The following is a 24,008-nucleotide window of genomic DNA, read 5'->3' on the forward strand; positions in this document are numbered from 1 at the left end:
GATTCCCAGAAAACTGCAGAATTCCTGGAAAATCCCAAATTTTTTCAACTGGAGACAATCAAATTCCCGGAAAACTTCAGGATTCCTGGAAAATCCCAAATTTTTTCAACTGGAGACAATAAAATTCCTGGAAAACTTCAGAATTCCTGGAAAATCCTGAATTTTTTTCAACCAGAGACAATCGGATTCCCAGAAAACTCAGGAATTTCTGGAAAATCCCAAATTTTTTTCAACTGGAGACAATCAGATTCCTGGAAAACTTTGGGATTCCTGGGAAATCCCAATTTTCCTTCAGCTGGAGACAATCAGATTCCTGGAAAACTTTGGGATTCCTGGGAAATCCCAAATTTCCTTCAGCTGGAGACACTTGGATTCCCGGAAAACTCAGGGATTCCTGGAAAATCCCGAATTTTTTTCAACTGGAGACAATCAAATTCCAGGAAAACTTCAGGATTCCTGGAAAATTTGGAATTTTTTTCAACTGAAGACACTTGGATTCCTGGAAAACTCAGGATTCCTGGAAAATCCCAATTTTTTTCAACTGGAGACAATCAAATTCCCGGAAAACTCAGGAATTCCTGGGAAATCCCAAATTTCCTTCAACTGGAGACAATCAGATTCCTGGAAAACTTTGGGATTCCTGGAAAATCCCAAATTTCCTTCCGCTGGAGACACTTGGATTCCCAGAAAACTTCAGGATTCCTGGAAAATCCCAAATTTTTTTCAACTGGAGACAATCAAATTCCAGGAAAACTTCAGGATTCCTGGAAAATTCGGAATTTTTTTCAACTGGAGACACTTGGATTCCCAGAAAACTCAGGAATACCTGGAAAACTCAGAGATTTCTGGGAAACTCAAGGATTTCTGGAAAATCCCAATTTTTTCCTTCAGCTGGAAACATGGAGATTTGTGGAAAACTCCAGGATTTCTGGAAAAATCCCAAATTTATTCCAGATTCCCAAAAATTTTGGGATTCACTGAGAGTCCAACCCACATCCATCGCTTTTCCCAAGATTCCTCAGTTGCCAGGACTTGGAAATTCCTGGAATTTGGGGATAATTCCCGGGATTTAGGGATAATTCCTGGGATTTGGGGTTTGGGAATTCCCAAAAATTTCAGGGATTCCCAAAAATTTTGGGATCCCTTGAGGGTGGAATTTCCAATCCACATCCATCGCTTTTCCAACCCAAATCCTTTTTGCTTTTCCCAATTTTCCTCAGTTGCTGGGATTTGGAAATTCCTGGGATTTGGGGATAATTCCTGGAATTTAGGGATAATTCCCAGGATTTGGGATTTGGGAATTCCAGCCGGGAATTCCCAAAAATTTCAGGATTCCTTGATGGAAAAATGTCCAACTCACATCCTTCCCTTTTCCCACCAACATCTTTCACTTTTCCCAAGTTTCCTCAACAACCAGCACTTGGAAATTCCTGGGATTTGGGGAAAATTATTGGGATTTAGGGATAATTCCTGAGATTCAGGATTTGGGAATTCCAGCCAGGAATTCCCAAAAATTTCAGGGATATCTGGGGAGAAATATCCAACCCACATCCTTCGCTTTTCCCAAAATTCCTCAATAGCCGGATTTGGAAATTCCTGGCATTTGGGGATAATTATTGGGATTTGGGAATAATTTGGGATTTAGGGATAATTTGGGATTTGGGGATAATTCCCGGGATTCTGGATTCAGGAATTCCAGCCAGGAATTCCCAAAAATTTCAGGATTCCTTGATGGAAAAATGTCCAACCCACACCCTTCCCTTTTTCCCACCAACATATTCCACTTTTCCCAAGTTTCCTCAACAACCATGACTCGGAAATTCCTGGGATTTGGGGATAATTATTGGGATTTAGGGATAATTCCTGAGATTTGGGATTCGGGAATTCCAGCCAGGAATTCCCAAAAATTTTAGGATTCCTTGATGGAAAAATGTCCAACTCACACCCTTCCCTTTTCCAACCAACATCTTTCACTTTTCCCAAGTTTCCTCAACAACCAGCACTCGGGAATTCCCCAGATTTTGGTCAAATTCCGGCTAACTCGGAAATTCGGGAATTCCAGCCAGGAAAATCTCCCGAATTCCCGTTTTTCCCCCATTTTCCAGCCCCCCCGTGCCGCCAGGATCCATCCATGCCCAGCGCTGAGCTCAGCGACGCCCTGGAGGCTCCGGAAGCTCCGAGGGCATCGCTGAGAACCACGGCGGAGCCACGGAGCCTGAGGAGCCCGGTGAGCCACTGGGAGGGACTGGGAGGGACTGGGAACTAACTGGGAATGGTTTAGGAGTCACTGGGAGTGACTGGGAGGGACTGGGAGGGATTGGGATGGACTGGAGGCTCCGGAAGCTCCGAGGGCATCGCTGAGAACCACGGCGGAGCCACGGAGCCTGAGGAGCCCGGTGAGCCACTGGGAGGGACTGGGATGGACTGGGAACTAACTGGGAATGGTTTAGGAGTCACTGGGAGTGGCTGGGAAGGGACTCAGAGGGACTGGGATGGACTGGGATGGACTGGGAATGGTTTAGGAGTCACTGGGAGTGACTGGGATGGGATTCAGAGGGACTGGGATGGACTGGGATGGACTGGGATGGACTGGGATGGACTGGAAGATCCGGAGCCACGGAGCCTGAGGAGCCCGGTGAGGGACTGGGAGGACTGGGAATGGACTGGGAATGGACTGGGATGGACTGGGAGGGATTGGGATGGACTGGAGGCTCCGGAAGCTCCGAGGGCATCGCTGAGAACCACGGCGGAGCCACGGAGCCTGAGGAGCCCGGTGAGGGACTGGGAGGGACTGGGATGGACTGGGAATGGACTGGGAATGGTTTAGGAGTCACTGGGAGTGACTGGGAAGGGATTCGGAGGGACTGGGTAGGACTGGGATGGACTGGGAATGGACTGGGAATGGACTGGGAATGGTTTAGGAGTCACTGGGATGGACTGGGATGGACTGGGATGGGATTCAGAGTCATTGGGATGGACTGGGAGGGACTGGGATGGGATTCAGATGGACTGGGATGGACTGGGATGGACTGGGAATGGTTTAGGAGTCATTGGGATGGACTGGGATGGACTGGAGGCTACGGAGCCACGGAGCCTGAGGAGCCCGGTGAGCCACTGGGAGGACTGGGAATGGACTGGGAGGGACTGGGATGGGATTCAGAGTCATTGGGATGGACTGTGAGGGATTCGGAGGGACTGGGATGGACTGGGAACAAACTGGGATGGACTGGGATGGACTGTGAGGGATTCGGATGGATTGGGAGGGATTCGGGGGGACTGGGATGGACTGGGATGGACTGGAGGCTCCAGAGCCACGGAGCCTGAGGAGCCTGGTGAGCAACTGGGAGTACTGGGAATGAACTGGGAATGGTTTAGGAGTCACTGGGATGGAGTGGGATGGACTGGGATGGACTGGAGGCTCCAGAGCCACAGAGCCTGAGGAGCCTGGTGAGCCACTGGGAGGACAGGGAATGGACTGGGAGGGACTAGGAATGGACTGGGAATGGACTGGGAGGGACTGGGAATGGACTGGGAATGGACTGGGATGGACTGGGACATACTGGGGAAACTGGGATGGACTGGGATATACCCATTCCCATTTCCCATTCCCACGCCATTCCCATTCCCATTATTCCCATCATTTCCATCATTCCCATCATTCCCATTATTCCCATCCTTATTCTCATTATCATTCCCATTATCATTCCCATAATTTCCATCATTCCCATCATTATTCCCATCATTCCCATCATTATTCCCATCATTCCCATTATCATTCCCATCATTATTCCCATTCGTATTCCCATTATCATTCCCATTATCATTCCCATCATTATTCCCATTCGTATTCCCATTATTCCCATTCCATCATTCCCATTCCCATCATCCCCATTATTCCCATCATTCCCATTATCATTCCCATTATTCCCATTATTCCCATTATCATTCCCATTATCATTCCCATTATCATTCCCATTATTCCCATCATTCCCATCATTCCCATCATTCCCATCCCATTATTCCCATTATTATTCCCATCATTATTCCCATTATCGTTCCCATCATCATTCCCACTACTCCCATCATTCCCATCCCACCCTATTATTCCCATTATTATTCCCATCATTATTCCCATTATCGTTCCCATCATCATTCCCATGATTCCCATTATCATTCCCATTATCATTCCCATTATTCCTATTATTCCCACCCCATTCCAATCATTCCCATTGTTCCCATTAATTCCATTATTCCCATTATTGTTCCCATTATTCCCATCATTCCCATCATTCCCATTATCATTCCCATTATCATTCCCATCATCATTCCCATTATTGTTCCCATCATTCCCATCATTCCCATTATTATTCCCATCCCATTCCCATTATTATTCCCATAATTCCCACCATTCCCATTCTTATTCCCATTATCATTCCCATCATCATTCCTATTATTCCCATTATTCCCATTATTATTCCCATTATTATTCCCATCATTATTCCCATCATTCCCATTATTCCCATTATTATTCCCATTATCATTCCCATTATCATTCCCACTATTCCCATCATTCCCATCATTATTCCCATTCTCATCCCCATTATTATTCCCATTATTTCCATTATTCCCATCATTCCCATCATTCCCATTATCATTCCCATTATTATTCCCATCATTCCCATTATCATTCCCATCATTCCCACCCCATTCCCATTCTCATTCCCATTATTCCCGTTGTTATTCCCATTCTCATTCCCATTCTCTCCCCGGCTCAGGGAAACCCCTCGGTTTCCATGGCGATCCCTTCGGATCATCGGGAATTCCGGACAAAGGAATCTCCCCCTTCTCTCCCCCTGACCTTCTCCCTCCTTCCCGAGGCCCCAAAAAGGGGCAGCAGGGATTTTTGGGATCGTTCCCATGGAAACCCGCGGCTTTTCCGTGGAAAAATGGGGGATTTGGGGGATTTGGGGGATCCGGATTCACCAAAAACCGTTGGGAAAAGGGAGGAGGGTTTGGCGGGATTGTCCAGAGGGATTTGGAATTTTTTGGGATGAATCCAGGGGGTTGATGGAGGGGTTTGGGGTGGCCAGAGCTACCCTGGAACCTCGGGAAAAGGCTGATCCCAAATTCCCTCTCCCTGCTGATCCCAAATTCCCTTTTCCTTCCCAAATTCCCTTTTCCTTCCCAAATTCCTTCTCCTTACTGATCTCAAATTCCCTTTCCCTGATCCCAAATTCCTTTTTCATGGTCCCAAATTCCCTTTCCCTGCTGATCCCAAATTCCCTTTTCCTTTCCAAATTCCCTTTCTCTGCTGATCCCAAATTCCTTTTCTCTCCTGATCCCAAATTCCTTTTCCCTGCCGATCCCAAATTCCTTTTCCCTACTGACCCCAAATTCCCTTTCCCTGCTAATCCCAAATTCCCTTTCCCTATAAATCCCAAATTCCCTTTCCCTATAAATCCCAAATTCCTTTTCCCTTCCAAACTTCCTTTTCCCTTCTGACCCCAAATTCCCTTTTCCTGACCCCAATCTCCTCTCCCTCCTGACCCCAAATTCCCTTTTCCTGACCCCAAATTCCTTTTCCTTGCCGATCCCAAATTCCCTTTCCCTTCCCAACTTCCTTTTCCTTTCTGACCCCAAATTCTCTTTTCCTGATCCCAAATCTCCTCTCCCTCCTGACCCCAAATCCACTCTCCTTCCTGACCCCAAATTCCCTTTCCTGACCCCAAATTCCCTTTCCTGACCCCAAATTCCCTTTCCTGACCCCAAATCCACTCTCCCTCCTGACCCCAAATTCCCTTTTCCTGACCCCAAATTCCCTTTCCTGACCCCAAATCCACTCTCCCTCCTGACCCCATTCCCCACTGGGAACAGGACAGAGGTAATGGGATGGGATATGGACAAGTGGACAGAACCTTTTCCCCCATACTGGTCCATACTGGTCCATACTGGTCCCACTGACCATTCCCATGTCCCCCCAGGTGGGCGTGTCCCTTTCTCCAGCCCGAGGTCCCCCCCGGTGACAAAATTGAGCCCCTAAAGGTCCTGGAATTCCTATTGACCCCAAATTCCCTTTCCCTGGTGATCCCAAATTCCTTTTCCTTGACAATCCCAAATTCCCTTTCCTTTCCCAAATTCCTTTTCTCTGCTGACCCCAAATTCCCTTTTCCTGACCCCAAATCTCCTCTCCCTCCTGACCCCAAATCCACTCTCCTTCCTGACCCCAAATTCCCTTTCCTGACCCCAAATTCCCTTTCCTGACCCCAAATCCACTCTCCCTCCTGACCCCAAATTCCCTTTCCTGACCCCAAATTCCCTTTCCTGACCCCATTGGCCACAGGAAATGGGACAGAGGATTGGGATGGGTTATGGACTTTCCCCCATACTGGTCCATACTGGTCCATACTGGTCCATACTGGTCCCAGTGACATCTCGGTGTCCCCCCAGGTGGGCGTGTCCCTTTCTCCAGCCCGAGGTCCCCCCCGGTGACAAAATTGAGCCCCTAAAGGTCCCGGAATTCCTGTTGATCCCAAATTCCCTTTCCCTGGTGATCCCAAATTCCCTGTCCCTTCCCAACTTCCCTTTCCTTTCTGACCCCAAATTTCCTTTTCCTGACCCCAAATATCCTCTCCCTCCTGATCCTGAATTCCTTTTCCTGACCCCAAATTCCTTTTCCCTACTGATCCCAAATTCCTTTTCCTTGCCAATCCCAAATTCCCTTTCCTTTCCCTAATTCCTTTTCCCTACTGACCCTAAATTCCCTTTTCCTTCCCAAATTCCCTTTAACTTCCCAACCTCCTTTTCCCTTCCAATCCCAAATTCTCTCTTCCTCCTGACCCCAAATTCCTTTTCCTGACCCCATTGGCCACAAGGACACAGGGACAGCATGGATTATGGTGCATACTGGTCCATACTGGTCCATACTGGTCCATACTGGTCCATACTGGTCCCACTGACCATTCCCATGTCCCCCCAGGTGGGCGTGTCCCTTTCTCCAGCCCGAGGTCCCCCCCGGTGACAAAATTGAGCCCCTAAAGGTCGCGGAGTTCCTCAAGGCTCCCCTGGGCCTGAAGAAGCCCCCCCTGAAGGAGGTCCTGGCCAAACCCAAACCCCAAATCCTGGAGCGCCGCAAACCCCGCAAGCCCGACGCCATGGATAACGAGTCCCAATATTCGGGATATTCCTACAAATCCGGCCATTCCCGCAGCTCCCGCAAGCACAGGTGGGCAAGCCCGAGTTTCATCCTATTGTTGGTGATCCCATTGGGTTTTCCCTGTTCTCATTGTTGGTGATCCCATTGTGTTTTCCCAATCCTTTTGTATTTTCCCATCCCACTCAGGGTGATCCCATTGTGTTTTCCCCATCCTATTTGGGGTGATCCCATTGGGTTTTCCCTATTCCATTTGGGGTGATCCCATTGTGTTTTCCCTGTTCCCATCAGGGTGATCCTATTGTGTTTTCCCTATTCCCATTGGGGTGATCCTATTGTGTTTCCCCATCCTATTTGGGGTGATCCCATCGTGTTTTCCCTATTCCATTTGGGGTGATCCTGTTGTGTTTCCCCCATTCCATTTGGGGTGATCCCTTAGTGGTTTTCCCATTCCATTTGGGGTGATCCCATTGTGTTTTCCCTGTTCCCATCAGGGTGATCGCATTGTGATTTCCCCATCCTATTTGGAGTGATCCCTTAGTGTTTTCCCTGTTCCCATTGGGGTGATCCCATAGTGTTTTCTGCATTCCATTTGGGGTAATCCCATTGTGATTTCCCTATTCCCATTGTGTTTTCCCCATCCCATGTGGTGTGATCCTATTGTGTTTTCCCCATTGTTTTCCCAATCCCACTCGGGATGATCCCGTTGTGATTTTCCCATTCCATTTGGGGTGATCCCATTGTGTTTTCCCTGTTCCCATCAGGGTGATCCCATTGCGTTTTTCCTATTGACATTGGGGTGATCCCATTGTATTTTCCCAATCCCATTGTGTTTTCCCTATTCCCATTGGAGTTATCCCATTGTGTTTTCCCCATTCCATTTGGGATGATCCCATTGTGTTTTCCCTATTCCCATTGGGGTTATCCCATTGTGTTTTCATTGTGTTTTCCCAATCCCATTTTCGGTGATCTCACTGTATTTTCCCATCCCACTCGGGATGATCCCATTGTATTTTCCCTATTCCCATCAGGGCAATCCCATTATTTTTTCCCAATCCCTCTCAGGATGATCCCATTGTATTTTCCCTATTCCCATCAGGGTGATCCCATTCTATTTTCCCCATCCCATCATGTTTCCCCAATCCCATTATGTTTCCCCAATCCCATTATGTTTTCTCTATCCCACTGTTTTTTCCCTATTCCCATCAGGATGATCCCATTGCGTTTTCCCCACTGATTTCCCTATTCCCATCAGGGCATCCCATTATATTTCCCCAATCCCATTATATTTCCCAATCCCATTATGTTTTCCCAATCCCATTATGTTTCCTCATCCCATTATATTTCCCAATCCCATTACATTTCCCCAATCCCATTATATTCATTTCCCCAATCCCATTATATTTCCCCAATTCCATTGTGTTTCCCCAATCCCATTATATTTCCCCAATCCCATTAAATTTCCCCATCCCATTATATTTTCCCCATCCCACTGTGTTTCCCCAATCCCATTATATTTCCCCAATCCCATTATATTTCCCCAATCCCATTATATTTCCCAATCCTGTTATATTTCCCCAATCCCATTGTGTTTTCCCAATCCCACTCGGGGCGATCTCATTATGTTTTCCCAATCCCACTCTTTTTTCCCTATTCCCATCAGGATGATCCCATTGCATTTTCCCCATTATTTTCCCTATTCCCATCAGGGTGATCCCATTATATTTTCCCAATCCCATCATGTTTTCCCAACCCCATTATGTTTCCCCAATCCCATTATGTTTCCCCAATCCCATTATATTTCCCAATCCCATTATATTTCCCCAATCCCATTATATTTCCCCAATCCCATTATATTTCCCCAATCCCATTATATTTCCCCAATCCCATTATATTTCCCAATCCCATTATATTTCCCAATCCCATTAAATTCCCCAATCCCATTATATTTCCCAATCCCATTATATTTCCCAATCCCATTAAATTCCCCAATCCCATTATATTTCCCCAATCCCATTGTTTTCCCAATCCCAATTCCCACTTTTCCCGTTTTCCCAGGGATCGGCGGGAACGCCATCGCTCCAAGAGCCGGGAGGGGACAAGAGGGGACAAGTCGGTGACGATCCAGGCGCCGGGAGAGCCTTTGCTGGACAACGAGTCCACGCGGGGGGACGACAGGGTGAGCGGGAAAAATCGGGATCCCAAATCCTAATTGTGGGGTCGGAATCCCAAATCCTGACTGTGGGACTGAAATCCCAAATCCTGGCTGTGGGGTTGGAATCCCAAATCCTGACTGTGGGACTGAAATCCCAAATCCTGACTGTGGGTTTAGAATCCCAAATCCTGACTGTGGGACGACAGGGTGAGCAGGAAAAATCGGGATCCCAGATCCTAATTTGGGGTTGGAATCCCAAATCCTGGCTGTGGGATGACAGGGTGAGCGGGAAAAATCGGGGTTGGAATCCCAAATCCTGGCTGTGGGACTGAAATCCCAAACCCTGCCTGTGGGGTTGGAATCCCAAATCCTGACTGTGGGATGACAGGGTGAGCAGGAAAAATCAGAATCCCAAATCCTGGCAGTGGGACTGAAATCCCAAATCCTGGCTGTGGGGTCGGAATCCCAAATCCTGGCAGTGGGATCAGAATCCCAAATCCTAATTTGGGGTCGGAATCCCAAATCCTGACTGTGGGACTGAAATCCCAAATCCTGGCTGTAGGATGACAGGGTGAGTGGGAAAAATCAGAATCCCAAATCCTAGCTGTGGGGTTGAAATCCCAAATCCAGACTGTGGGATGACAGGGTGAGCGGGAAAAATCGAGATCCCAAATCCTAATTTGGGGTTGGAATCCCAAATCCTGACTGTGGGACTTCCTGGTGGGATTTTGGGATTTCCCAGCCTTGGCTGGACAACGAATCTATGCGGGGGGACGACAGGGTGAGTGGGAAAAATTGGGATCCCAAATCCTAATTGTGGGGTTGAAATCCCAGATCCTCATATTGGGGTTGGAATCCCAAATCCTGACTGTGGGACTTCCCGGTGGAATTTCAGGATTTTGGGATTTCCCAGCCTTTGCTGGACAATGAGTTGACAAGGGGGGACGACAGGGTGAGCGGGAAAAATCGGAATCCCAAATCCTGGCAGTGGGATCAGAATCCCAAATCCTGACTGTGGGACTGAAATCCCAAATCCTAGTTGTGGGGTTGGAATCCCAAATCCTGGCTGCGTGGTTGGAATCCCAAATCCTGACTGTGGGACTGAAATCCCAAATCCTGACTGTGGGGCTGAAATCCCAAATCCTGCCTATGGGATTAAAATCCCAAATCCTGCCTGTGGGATCTCCTGGGAGCTTCCTGCTGGAATTTGGGAAAATTTCGGGAATTTGGGAATTTCCCAGCTTTTGCTATACAACAAATCCATGCAGAGGGACGAGAGGGGGAAAAGATCAGGGTTGGAATCCCAAATCCTGTCTGTGGGACTGAAATCCCAAACCCTGCCTGTGGGATCTCCCGGGAGCTTCCCGGCGGAATTTCGGGATTTCCCGGTCGAGCCGGTCGGTCCAGTCCCGGGAAAATGAAAGGGAACGGCGGCGGCGCCTCGGAAAACTCCGATCCCGAGGGATTCCAATCCCAAAATATTCCCCCAATTCCCGTGGGGTGGAAGGGATGAAGTTGCCCCCAGTTTGGGGTTTTTTTGGGATTTTTTGGGAGATTTTTTTAGGATTTTTTTGAGGTTTTTTTGGGGATTTTTTGGGGTTGTTTTTTTTTTTTTTTTTTGGGATTCCTCCAGACTCGGTGGAGCCGAAATCCCACAGATCCCTTTCATCCTCTTCCCAAAACCCGCCCACGCCGGCGGCAGCTCCGGAGCTCTCGGTGTTCCCGAAAAAACTCCTCCTGGGAATTGAGGCTCCCGAAAAAAAAACCTGCCCTTCCCGTCCCTCCGGAAAGCCCGAAAGGGTTTGGGTTTGGAACGAAATCCGTGGAGTTGTGGGATTGGTGGGAAGGGAGGTTTGGGATCGTCCCAGGGGTGGGGAGGTTCTCACCGTGCCGGGAGGTGGGGTTGGGATGTGGGATCACCTGGATTGATCCCAAAAATCGACAATTTATCCCTAAAATCCTATTGAACTGGGAGAGAAAATCCTGGGATGGTTTGGGATGGAAAAGACCTTCAAGATCCTTTAAAATCCACATCCTGGGACATTCCCACCATCCCAGGTGGCCTGGGACACTTCCAGGGATGAGGATATGTGTGATGACCACCTGGCCCAGGTAGGACATGTGAGATGATCACCTGGCCCAGGCAGAACATGCATGATGATCACCTGGCCCAGGTAGAACATGTGTGATGACCACCTGGCCCAGGTAGGACATGTGAGATGATCACCTGGCCCAGGTAGGACATGCATGATGATCACCTGGCCCAGGTAGGACATGCGTGATGATCACTTGGTCCAGCTAGAACATGTGTGATGACCACCTGGCCCAGGTAGGACATGTGTGATGACCACCTGGTCTAGGTAGGACATGCATGATGACCACCTGGCCCAGGTAGGACATGTGTGATGATCACCTGGCCCAGGTAGGACATGCATGATGACCACCTGGCCCAGGTAGGACAGGTGTGGTGATCACCTGGCCCAGCTAGGACATGCATGATGACCACCTGGCCCAGGTAGAACATGCATGACGACCACCTGGCCCAGGTGATCCCCAACCCCACCCCCCCTTGTCCCCACAGGACGACAACTGGGGCGAAACCACCACGGTGGTGACGGGGACCTCGGAGCACAGCATCTCCCACGATGACCTCACGCGCATCGCCAAGGACATGGAGGACAACGCCCACCTGGACTGCTCCCGCCACCTGGGCGTGGCGCTGGCCGTCGCCTTGGCCCTGCTGGCCTTCCTCACCCCGCTGGCCTTCCTCCTCCTCCCTCAGCTCCTGTGGCGGGAAGAGCTGGAGCCCTGCGGGACGCCCTGTGAAGGACTCTTCATCTCGGTGGCCTTCAAGCTCCTCATCCTCCTGCTGGGCAGCTGGGCGCTCTTCTTCCGCCGCCCCAAGGCCTTCTTCCCGCGCGTCTTCGTCTTCCGCGCCCTCCTCATGGTCCTGGTCTTCCTGCTGGTCGTGTCCTACTGGCTCTTCTACGGCGTGAGGATCCTGGATTCCCGCGACCGCAACTACCGCGCCGTGGTGCAGTTCGCCGTGTCCCTGGTGGACGCCCTGCTCTTCGTCCACTACCTGGCCGTGGTGCTGCTGGAGCTGCGGCAGCTGCAGCCGCAGTTCACCCTCAAGGCCGTGCGCTCGGCCGACGGCGCCAGCCGCTTCTACAACGTCGGCCACCTCAGGTTCGGGGGGTGTTTCGGGGGGTGGGGAGGGTGGTGGGGAAGGTGGTGAGGGTCATAGTGTTGAGAACTTCAGGTTTGGTGGTCATTTCTGGGGTTGGAGTGGGAATTCATTCCTGGGAAAGGTGGTGAAGGTCACAACGTTGAGAACCTCAGGTTTGGTGGTCATTTCTGGTGTGGGGAAGGTGGTGGAGAAGGTGATGAGGGTCATAGTGTTGAGAACTTCAGGTTTGGTGGTCATTTCTGGAGATAGAGTGGGAATTTCCTTGTGGAGAAGGTGGTGAGGGTCATAGTGTTGAGAACCTCAGGTTTGGGGGATTTGGTTGGGTGTTTGTGGGGTGGGGAAGGTGGTGGATAAGGTGGTGAGGGTGTTGAGAACTGTTGAGAACTTGAGGTTTGGTGGTCATTTCTGGGGTGGGGAAGGTGGTGGAGGAGGTGGTGAGGGTCACAGTGTTGAGAACTTCAGGTTTGGTGGCTTTGGTGGGCGTTTCTGTGGTGGGAGTGGGAATTTCCTCCTGGAGAAGGTGGTGAGGGTCACAGTGTTGAGAACCCCTCAGCTTTGGTGGTCATTCCTGGAGATAGAGTGGGAATTTCCTCCTGGAGAAGGTGGTGAGGGTCATAGTGTGAAGAACCTCAGCTTTGGTGGACATTTCTGGAGATAGAGTGGGAATTTCCTCCTGGAGAAGGTGGTGAGGGTCACAACATTGAGAACTTCAGGTTTGGTGGCCTCAGGTGGACATGCATGGGGTGGGAATTCATTCCTGGAGAAGGTGGTGAGGGTCATAGCGTTGAGAACTTCAGCTTTGGTGGTCATTTCTGTGGTTGGAGTGGGAATTCATTCCTGGGAAAGGTGGTGAAGGTCACAACGTTGAGAACCTCAGGTTTGGTGGTCATTTCTGGGGTGGGGAAGGTGGTGGAGAAGGTGGTGAGGGTCATAGTCTTGAGAACTTCCGGTTTGGTGGTCATTTCTGGAGATAGAGTGGGAATTTCCTTGTGGAGAAGGGGGTGAGGGTCATAGTGTTGAGAACCTCAGGTTTGGGGGATTTGGTTGGGTGTTTGTGGGGTGGGGAAGGTGGTGGAGTAGGTGGTGAGGGTGTTGAGAAGTGTTGAGAACTTGAGGTTTGGTGGTCATTTCTGGGGTGGGAGTGGGAAAGGTGGTGGAGTAGGTGGTGAGGATCACAACGTTGAGAACTTCGGGTTTGGTGGACATCCCTGGGGTGGGAAAGGTGGTGAAGGTCACAACATTGAGAACCTCAGGTTTGGTGGTCATTTCTGGAGTTGGAGTGGGAATTCATTCCTGGAAAACATGGTGAGGGTCACAGTGTTGAGAACTTCAGGTTTGGTGGTCATTTCTGGAGATAGAGTGGGAATTTCCTCGTGGTGAAGGTGGTGAGGGTCACAGTGTTGAGAACCTCAGGTTTGGTGGCTTCAGTGGGTGTTTCTGGGGTGGGAAGGTGATGGAGAAGGTGGTGAGGGTCACAGTGTGAAGAACCTCAGCTTTGGTGGACATTTCTGGAGATAGAGTGGGAATTTCCTTGTGGAGAAGGTGGTGAGGGTCATAGTGTTGAGAACCTCAGGTGTGGTGGACATTTCTGGGGTGGGGAAGGTGGTGGAGAAGGTGGTGAGGGTCACAGTGTTGAGAACTTCAGGTTTGGTGGACATTCCTGGAGTGGGGAAGGTGGTGGAGAAGGTGGTGAGGGTCACAGTGTGGAGAACTTCAGGTTTGGTGGTCATTTCTGGAGTTGGACTGGGAATTCATTCCTGGAAAACATGGTGAGGGTCACAGTGGTGAGAACTTCAGGTTTGGTGGTCATTTCTGGGGTTGGAGTGGGAATTTCCTCCTGGAGAAGGTGGTGAGGGCCATAGTGTGGAGAACTTCAGGTTTGGTGGCCTCAGGTGGACATTCATGGTGTGGGAAAGGTGGTGGAGTAGGTGGTGAGGGTCATAGTGTGGAGAACTTCAAGTTTGGTAGACATTTCTGGAGTTGGAGTGGGAATTCATTCCTGGAGAAGGTGGTGAGGGTCATAGTGTGGAGAAATTCAGGTTTGGTGGTCATTTCTGCTGTGGGGAAGGTGGTGGAGAAGGTGGTGGAGAAGGTGGTGAGGGTCACAACATTGAGAACCTCAGGTTTGGTGGACATTCCTGGGGTGGGAGTGGGAATTTCCTCCTGGAGAAGGTGGTGAGGGTCATAGTGTGAAGAACCTCAGCTTTGGTGGACATTTCTGGAGATAGAGTGGGAATTTCCTCCTGGAGAAGGTGGTGAGGGTCACAGTGTGGAGAACTTCAGGTTTGGTGGGCATTCCTGGGGTGGGAGTGGGAATTCATTCCTGGAGAAGGTGGTGAAGGTCACAATGTTGAGAACCTCAGGTCTGGTGGCTTTGGTGGGCGTTTCTGTGGTGGGAGTGGGAATTTCCTCCTGGAGAAGGTGGTGAGGGTCACTGTGTGGAGAACTTCAGGTTTGGTGGCCATTTCTGGGGTTGGAGTGGGAATTCATTCCTGGAGAAGGTGGTGAGGGTCACTGTGTTGAGAACCTCAGCTTTGGTGGACATTCCTGAGGTGGGAGTGGGAAGACATTCCCAGGAATGTGAAATCCACAGTTTTTTGGGAATTCCATCCCATCCCCTCCATGTCTCTCCCTCACCCATTCCCCTTTTTCCCCTCATTCCCCATTTTTCCCCACATTCCCATTTTTTCCCCCATTTTTTTCCCCCATTTTTTCCCCCACATTCCTGTTTTTTCCCCACATTCCCATTTTCCCCACTTTCCCATTTTTCCCCACATTCCCATTTTCCCCCCATTTTTTCCCCACATTCCCATTTTTCCCCACATTCCCATTTTTCCCCACATTCCCATTTTTTCCCTTTTTTCCCCACATTCCCGGTTTTTTCCCTTTTTCCCCACATTCCCATTTTTTCCCCATTTCTTCCCACATTCCCATTTTTTCTCCCATTTTTTCCCCACATTCCCCTTTTTCCCCACATTCCCATTTTTTCCCCACATTCCCTTTTTCCCCCCATTTTTCCCCACATTCCCATTTTTCCCCACATTCCCATTTTCCCCCACATTCCCATTTTTCCCCTATTTTTTTCCCCACATTCCCATTTTTTCCCCCATTTTTTCCCCACATTCCCATTTTCCCCCGTTTTTCCACATTCCCGTTTTCCCCATTCCCATTTTTCTCCCATTTTTTCCCCACATTCCCATTTTCCCCACATTCCCATTTTTTCCCCCATTTTCCCCACATTCCCATTTTCCCCACATTCCCTTTTTCCCCACATTCCCCTTTTTCCCCACATTCCCATTTTTTTCCCCCATTTTTCCCCATTTTTCCCCATTTTTTCCCCACATTCCCATTTTTCCCCGTTTTTCCCCACATTCCCATTTTTTCCCCACATTCCCATTTTTCCCCATTTTTCCACATTCCCATTTTCCCCACTTTCCCATTTTTCCCCATTTTTCCCCACATTCCCCTTTTTCTCACATCCCCCATTTTCCCCATTCCCATTTTTCCCCCGTTTTCCCCACATTCCCATTTTCCCCACATTCCCATTTTTCCCCCATTTTTTCCAACATTTTCCCCACATTCCCATTTTTCCCCACATTCCGTTTTTCCCACATTCCCGTTTTCCCCACATTTCCATTTTCCCCCATTCCCGTTTTCCCCATTTTTCCCCACATTCCCATTTTTTCCCCATTTTTTCCCCACATTCCCATTTTTCCCCCCATTTTTTCCCCACATTCCCATTTTTTCCCCATTTTTTTCCCCACATTCCCGTTTTTTCCCCACATTCCCGTTTTTTCCTCACATTCCCATTTTTTCCCCATTTTTTTCCTCACATTCCCATTTTTTCCCCACATTCCCATTTTTCCCCACATTCCCATTTTTTCCCCCATTTTTCCCCACATTCCCATTTTTTCCCCACATTCCCCTTTTTCCCCGTTTTTTCCCCACATTCCCGTTTTTTCCCCACATTCCCATTTTTCCCCCCATTTTTTCCCCCGTTTTTTCCCCACATTCCCGTTTTTCCCCCACATTCCCGTTTTTCCCGCAGCATCCAACGCGCCGCCGTGTGGATCCTGGAGAATTACTACCACGACTTCCCGGTCTACAACCCTGCCCTCCTCAACCTCCCCAAGTCCGTCCTGTCCAAGAAAATGTCCGGATTTAAGGTCTATTCCCTCGGCGAGGGTGAGATTCCCCATTTTCCTCCCGTTTTTTCCATCCCAGTCCTCTCCAGGATCTCCTGGAGGATCTCCAGGTTCTTCCTCCACCTCAATCCTCCTCTCGTTTTCTTCCATCCTCCTGGAATCTCCTGGAGGATCTCCGGGTGCTTTCTCTGACCTCAATTCTTCTCCTCTCATTCTCTTTTGTCCTCCTGGAGGATCTCCTGGAGGATCTCCAGGTGCTTTCTCTGACCTCAATTCTTCTCCTCTCATTCTCTTTTGTCCTCCTGGAGGATCTCCTGGAGGATCTCCAGATCTTTTCTCCACCTCGATCCTTCTCCAACCTCAATCCTTCTCCTCTCATTCTCTTCCCATTTTTTCCATCCTCTCCAGGATCTCCTGGAGAATCTCCAGGTTCTTCCTCCACCTCAATCCTCCTCTCATTCTCTTCCGTCCTCCTGGAGGATCTCCTGGAGGATCTCCAGGTCCTTTCTTGACCTCAACCCTTCTCTTCCCGTTTTTTCCATCCTCTCCAGGATCTCCTGGAGGATCTCCAGGTTCTTCCTCCACCTCAATCCTTCTCCACAGAGAAAGTTTCTCCTCTTGTTCTCCTCCCATTTTTCCATTCCCATCTTTATCCTTCTGGAACCTCCTGGAGGATCTCCAGGTCCTTTCTTGACCTCAATCCTTCCCCTCTCATTCTCCTCCCATTTTTTCCATCCTGTCCAGGATCTCCTGGAGGATCTCCAGGTCCTTTTTCCACCTCAATCCTCCTCCCATTTTTTCCATCCTCTCCGGAATCTCCTGGAGGATCTCCTGGAGGATCTCCTGGAGGATCTCCTGGAGGATCTCCAGGTGCTTTCTCCACCTCGATCGTTCTCCTCCCATTTTTCCATCTTCCTGGAATCTCCTGGAGGATCTCCTGGAGGATCTCCTGGTCCTTTTTCCAACCTCAATCCTTCTCCAACCTCAATCCTTCTCCAACCTCAATCCTTCTCCTCTCATTCTCTTCCCATTTTTCCCATCCTCTCTGGAATCTCCTGGAGGATCTCCTGGAGGATCTCCAGGTGCTTTTTCCAACCTCGATCTTCTCACCCCTCAGAGAACTCCACCAACAACTCCACCGGCCAGTCCCGCGCGGTGATCGCGGCGGCGGCGCGGCGCCGAGACAACTCCCACAATGAGTTCTACTACGAGGAGGCCGAGCACGAGCGCCGGGTGAGGAAACGCCGCGCCAGGTACGGGAAAAAGGGGAAAAATCCCTGGATTTGGGGTCGGGAATTCCGTGGTGGGAATGATTTGGGGTTTTTTCGGGGTTGGGGAGGTCCTGAGGTGGTTGTTGGGTGGATTTTCTGTGGTGTTGGGTTTGGGGAGGATTTCGGGTTTCTGAGGTCTTGAGTGGATCCAAGAGATCCAAGAGGTTTCCCATCCCAAATCCAAGGGATTTGGGAAAAATGTTTGGAGTTTCCATCCCAAATCCAAGAGGTTTTCTATCCCAAAACCAAAAGGTTTTCCATCCTAAATCCACAACGTTCTCCATCCCAAATCCAAGAGGTTTTCTATCCCAAAACCAAGAGGTTTCTCATCCCAAATCCACAACATTCTCCACCCCAAATCCAACAGGTTTTCCATCCCAAATCCATGAGGTTTTCCACCCCAAATCCAAGGGGTTTTCTATCCCACATCCAAGGCATTTCCCATCCCACATTCACAAGGTTCTCCATCCCAAATCCAAGAGGTTTCCCACCCCAAATCCATGGGATTTCTCATCCCAAATCCATGAGATTTCTCATCCCAAATCCATGAGATTCTCCATCCCACATCCAAGAGGTTCTGCACCCCAAATCCACTGGATTTCCACCCCAAATCTACAATGTTCTCCACTCCAAATCCACAAGGTTCTCCATCCCAAGTCCACAAGGTTCTCCACCCCAAATCCAAGAGATTTCCCATCTCAAATCCACAAGGTTCTCCATCCCAAATCCAAGAGGTTCTCCACCCCAAATCCACAAGGTTCTGCATCCCAAATCCATGAGATTTCCCACCTCAAATCCTCAGATTTCCACCCCAAATCCCCCCAAACCCCCGTGTCCCCCCAGGCTGGTGGTGGCGGTGGAAGAAGCCTTCACCCACATCAAGCGGCTGCAGGAGGAGGAGCAGAAGAACCCGCGGGAGATCATGGACCCTCGAGAAGCCGCCCAGGCCATCTTCGCCTCCATGGCCAGAGCCATGCAGAAGTACCTGAGGACCACCAAGCAGCAGCCCTTCCACACCATGGAGAGCATCCTGCAGCACCTGGAGTTCTGCATCACCCACGACATGACGCCCAAGGTGGGTTTTGGGGTTTTTTGGGGTGGGTTTGGGGTATTTTTGGGGTTTGGGGTTTTGGTGGGTTTGGGGTAATTGGGTTTTTTGGTGCTGCATCCTGCAGCACCTGGAGTTCTGCATCACCCACGACATGACGCCCAAGGTGGAGGTTTTGGGGTTTTTTGGGGTGGGGTTGGGGTTTTTTTGGGGTTTGGGGTTTTTGGGGTTTGGGGTTTTGGGTGGGTTTGGGGTTTTGGGTGGGTTTGGGGTTTTTGGGTGGGTTTGGGGTAACTGGGTTTTTTGGTGCTGCATCCTGCAGCACCTGGAGTTCTGCATCACCCACGACATGACGCCCAAGGTGGGGGTTTTGGGGTTTTTTGGGGTGGGGTTGGGGTTTTGGATGGGTTTGGGGTTTTGGTGGGTTTGGGGTTTTTTGGTGGGTTTGGGGTAATTGGGGGGTTTGGGGGTAATTGGGGTTTTTTGGTGGATTTGGGGTAATTTGGGGTTTTTTGGTAGATTTGGGGTTTTTTGGTGGGTTTGGGGGTTTTGGTGGATTTGGGGTCATTGGGGTTTTTTGGTGTATTTGGGGTGGTTTTGGTGTATTTGGGCTAATTGGGGTTTTTTGGTGGGTTTGGGGTGTTGGTGGGTTTGGGGTTTTTTGGGTGAGTTTGGGGTTTTTGGTGGATTTGGGGGTTTTTGGTGGCTTTGGAGGTTTTGGGGATTTTTTTGTGTATTTGGGATCGTTGGGCTTTTTTGTGGATTTGGGGTCATTGGGGTTTTTGGGTGTATTTGGAGTTTTTTGTGCTTTTGGAGGTTTTTGTGGGGTTTTTTGTGTATTTAGGGCTTTTTGGTGGATTTGGGGTCAATGGGGTTTTTTGGTGGATTTGGGGTTTTTGGTGGATTTGATGTCAACGGGGTTTTTGGTGGATTTGGGGTAGTTGGGGTTTTTTTGGTGTGTTTGGGGTTTTTGGTGGAATTGGGGTCATTGGGGTTTTTTAGTGTATTTGCAGTCAATGGGGTTTTTTGGTGTATTTGGGGTAATTGGGGTTTTTTGGTGTATTTGGAGTAATTTGGGTTTTTTGTGGATTTGGAGTCATAGGGGTTTTTTGGTGGATTTGGGGTGTTTTTGATGGATTTGGGGTCATTGGGGGTTTTTGGTGTGTTTGGGGTTTTTTGTGGATTTGGGGTTTTTTTGGTGTATTTGGAGGTTTTGGTGTATTTGGGGTCGTTGGGGTTTTTTTGTGTATTTGGGGTAGTTGGTGGTTTTTGGTGGATTTGAGGTAAAGGGGGTTTTTTGTGGATTTGGGGTTTTTTTGGTGGTTTTTTGTGTATTTGGGATTTTTTGTGTATTTGGGGTCCTTGAGGTTTTTATGTGTATTTGGGGTCATTGAGGTTTTTTTCCTGGGATAATTCCCTTTATCCAGGAATTGGGAATTCTCCCTTTTCCCCAGGAATTCTCCCTTTATCCCAGGAATTCTGAATTGTCCCTTTATCCCTGGAATTGTCCCTTTTCCCCAGGAATTCTCCCTTCATCCCCTCAAAAACCCCACAATTCCCAACCTTACCAAAACCCCATTTCCACCTCAATTTCACTTACCCATTTTTCCACCTCCACCCTCCCGACACAAACCCCAAATCCCCAAAAATTCCCAAATTTTCCTCGTTTTCCCAAGGCTTTCCTGGAGCGATACCTCAGCGCCGGTCCCACCATCCAGTACCACCGCGAGCGCTGGCTGGCCAAGCAGTGGACGCTGGTCAGCGAGGAGCCGGTGACCAACGGCCTCAAGGACGGCGTCGTCTTCGTCCTCAAGCGCCAGGACTTCAGCCTGGTGGTGTCCACCAAGAAGATCCCGTTCTTCAAGCTCTCCGAGGAGTTCGTGGATCCCAAATCCCACAAGTTCATCATGAGGCTGCAGTCGGAGACCTCGGTGTGACACGCAGGACCTTCCCGGGATTCCTTCTGGTGATGAAGATCCGAGTTTGGCTCCTCCAGGTCCCATCAAGCTCGGAAGATCCGAATTTGGTTCCTCCAGATCCCATCCAGCTCCAAAGTTCTGAATTTGGCTCCTCCAGATCCCATCAAGCTCTGAAGATCCAAATTTGGCTCCTTCAGATTCCATCAAGCTCCAAAGTTCTGAGTTTGGCTCCTCCAGATCCCATCAAGCTCTGAAGATCTGAGTTTGGCTCCTCCAGATCCCATCAAGCTCCAAATTTGGCTCCTCCAGATTCCATCAAGCTCCAAAGTTCTGAGTTTGGCTCCTCCAGATCATTCCAGGTCCAAGTTTGGCTCCTCCAGATCCCATCAAGCTCTGAAGATCCAAATTTGGCTCCTCCAGATCCCATCAAGCTCCAAAGTTCTGAATTTGGCTCCTCCAGATCCCATCTAGTTCCAAAGTTCTGGATTTGGCTCCTCCGGATCTCTCCAGCTCCAAATTTGGCTCCTCCAGATCCCATCAAGCTCTGAAGTTCCAAATTTGGCTCCTCTGGATCCCATCCAGCTCTGAAGCTTCAAGCGCCAGGACTTCAGCCTGGTGGTGTCCACCAAGAAGATCCCCTTCTTCAAGCTCTCCGAGGAGTTCGTGGATCCCAAATCCCACAAGTTCATCATGAGGCTGCAGTCGGAGACCTCGGTGTGATGCGCAGGACCTTCCCGGGATTCCTTCTGGTGATGAAGATCCGAGTTTGGCTCCTCCAGGTCCCATCAAGCTCTGAAGATCCGAATTTGGCTCCTCCAGATCCCATCAAGCTCCAAAGTTCTGGATTTGGCACCTCCAGATCCCATCAAGCTCTGAAGATCCAAATTTGGCTCCTGCAGATTCCATCAAGCTCCAAAGTTCTGAGTTTGGCTCCTCCAGATCATTCCAGCTCCAAGTTTGGCTCCTCCAGATCCCATCAAGCTCTGAAGATCCAAATTTGGCTCCTCCAGATCCCATCCAGCTCCAAAGTTCTGGATTTGGCTCCTCTGGATCTCTCCAGCTCCAAAGTTCTGGATTTGGCTCCTCTGGATCTCTCCAGCTCTGAATTTGGCTCCTCCAGATCCCATCTGGATCTGAAGGTCCAAATTTGGCTTTTCCAGATCCCTCTGGCTCTGAAGTTCCAAATTTGGCTCCTCCAGATTCCTTCAGCTCTGAAGATCCAAATTTATCTCCTCCAGATCCCATCAAGCTCTGAAGCTCCAAATTTGGCTCCTTTGGCTCTGAAGATCCAAATTCAGCTCCTCCAGATCCATTAAGCTCTGAAGATCCAAATTCAGCTCCTCCAGATCCCATCAGCTCTGAAGATCCAAATTTGGCTCCTTTGGCTCCGAAGATCCAAATTTGGCTCCTCTGGATCCATCAAGCTCTGAAGATCCAAATTTGGCTCCTCTGGATCCTTCCAGCTGAGAAGATCCAAATTTGGCTCCTCTGGATCCCTTTGGCTCCAAAGTTCCAAATTCAGCTCCTCCAGATCCCTTCAGCTCTGAAGATCCAAATTTGGTTCCTCCAGCTCTGAAGATCCAAATTTGGCTCCTCTGGATCCATCAAGCTCTGAAGCTCCAAATTTGGCTCCTTTGGTTCTGAAGATCCAAATTTGACTCCTTTGGCCCCAAAGATCCAAATTCAGCTCCTCCAGATCCATCAAGCTCTGAAGATCCAAATTTGGCTCCTCCAGATCCCATCAAGCTCTGAAGTTCCAAATTCAGCTCCTCCGGATCCATCAAGCTCTGAAGATCCAAATTTGGCTCCAAAGATCCAAATTCAGCTCCTCTGGATCCATCAAGCTCTAAAGCTCCAAATTTGGCTCCTCCAGATCCCTTTGGCTCTGAAGCTCCAAATTTGGCTCCTTGGGCTCCGAAGTTCCAAATTTATCTCCTCCAGATCCCATCAGCTCTGAAGAGCCAAATTTGGGTCCTTTGGTCCCAAAGATCTAAATTCAGCTCCTCTGGATCCGTCAAGCTCTGAAGATCCAAATTTGGCTCCTTTGGTCCCAAAGATCCAATTTCAGCTCCTCCGGATCCATCAAGCTCTAAAGCTCCAAATTTGGCTCCTCCAGTTCTGAAGATCCCAATTTGGCTCCTCTGGATCCATCAAACTCCGAAGATCCAAATTCAGCTCCTCTGGATCCTTCCAGCTGAGAAGATCCAAATTTGGCTTCTCCAGATCCCTTTGGAACTACTGAAGCTCCAAATTTGGCTCCTTGGGCTCTGAAGATCCAAATTCGGCTCCTTTGGGCTCCGAAGCTCCAAATTTGGCTCCTCCATCTCCCACCCTTCTCCGAAATTCCGGATTTGTCTCCTCCAGCTCTCCATCCGCCCGAGGCTGCGGAAAATCGGGAATTGGGAATCTCCTCCCTTCATCCTCCTCCTCCAAAATCCCAAATTCCCAAAATCCGGATCCATCGGAACATCTCCAAACTCAAGGGCTAATTATTCCAAGAATTCCCAACTTCCTAATCCCAAAAATCCCCAATTTCCTAATCCCGAAAATCCCCAATTTCCTAATCCCAAGAATTCCCGAAATCCGGATCCATCGGAACATCTCCAAACTCAAGGGCTAATTATTCCGAGAATTCCCAACCTCCTAATCCCAAAAATCCCCAATTTCCTAATCCCAAAAATCCCCAATTTCCTAATTCCGAGAATTCCCAATTTCCTAATTCCAAGAATTCCCGAAATCCGGATCCATCAGAACATCTCCAAACTCAAGGGCTAATTATTCCGAGAATTCCCAACCTCCTTATCCCAAAAATCCCCAATTTCCTAATCCTGAAAATCCCTAATTTCCTAATTCCGAGAATTCCCAATTTCCTAATCCCGAGAATTCCCGATTTCCCAAAAATTCCCGAATTTTTTCATCACCAGCATCCGGAAGCAGCTCAGGGTCACTCGAGACCTTCTTGTCCATTTTCTCCTGGACAATTGTCCTGGCTTTGGCCTTAAACCTTCTGTCCAGCCGCCGAGAATTCCCGAGGGAATTTATTTTTTTTTTTGGGATGAGGAAAAAAAAATGGATTTTTGGGATCCCAAAAATCTCCAGGGTTTTGGGAGAATTTTCTGCTGATTTTTTG

General features: G+C 49.3%; 1 protein-coding gene across 3 annotated transcripts; it reads left to right on the forward strand.

The window, feature by feature from the left end:
- Window positions 1-2,565: 2,565 nt before the first annotated feature.
- LOC146427353 (vang-like protein 2-A) lies at window positions 2,566-22,681 on the forward strand. Of its 3 annotated transcripts, none has more exons than XR_014856504.1 (9): window positions 2,566-2,773; window positions 6,977-7,222; window positions 9,209-9,329; window positions 11,887-12,494; window positions 16,544-16,680; window positions 17,758-17,893; window positions 18,755-18,986; window positions 20,636-20,955; window positions 21,339-22,681. XR_014856504.1 is itself a non-coding variant. In XM_085082422.1 (8 exons), exons 2-8 carry the CDS (start codon window positions 7,152-7,154, stop codon window positions 20,894-20,896), a joined length of 1,566 nt encoding a protein of 521 aa, XP_084938548.1. In that variant the 5' UTR covers window positions 2,566-2,773; window positions 6,977-7,151; the 3' UTR covers window positions 20,897-21,155. The 3 variants fall into 3 exon arrangements, 1 of the variants encoding a protein (XP_084938548.1); XR_014856505.1 differs by lacking the exon at window positions 2,566-2,773 and adding an exon at window positions 3,082-3,106; XM_085082422.1 differs by lacking the exon at window positions 21,339-22,681 and having other exon boundaries at window positions 20,636-21,155.
- Window positions 22,682-24,008: the final 1,327 nt, after the last annotated feature.

Source organism: Lichenostomus cassidix, chromosome 25 (assembly GCF_008360975.1).
Source record: "Lichenostomus cassidix isolate B80296 chromosome 25, HeHo_3.0, whole genome shotgun sequence".
Lineage (NCBI taxonomy): Eukaryota > Metazoa > Chordata > Aves > Passeriformes > Meliphagidae > Lichenostomus > Lichenostomus cassidix.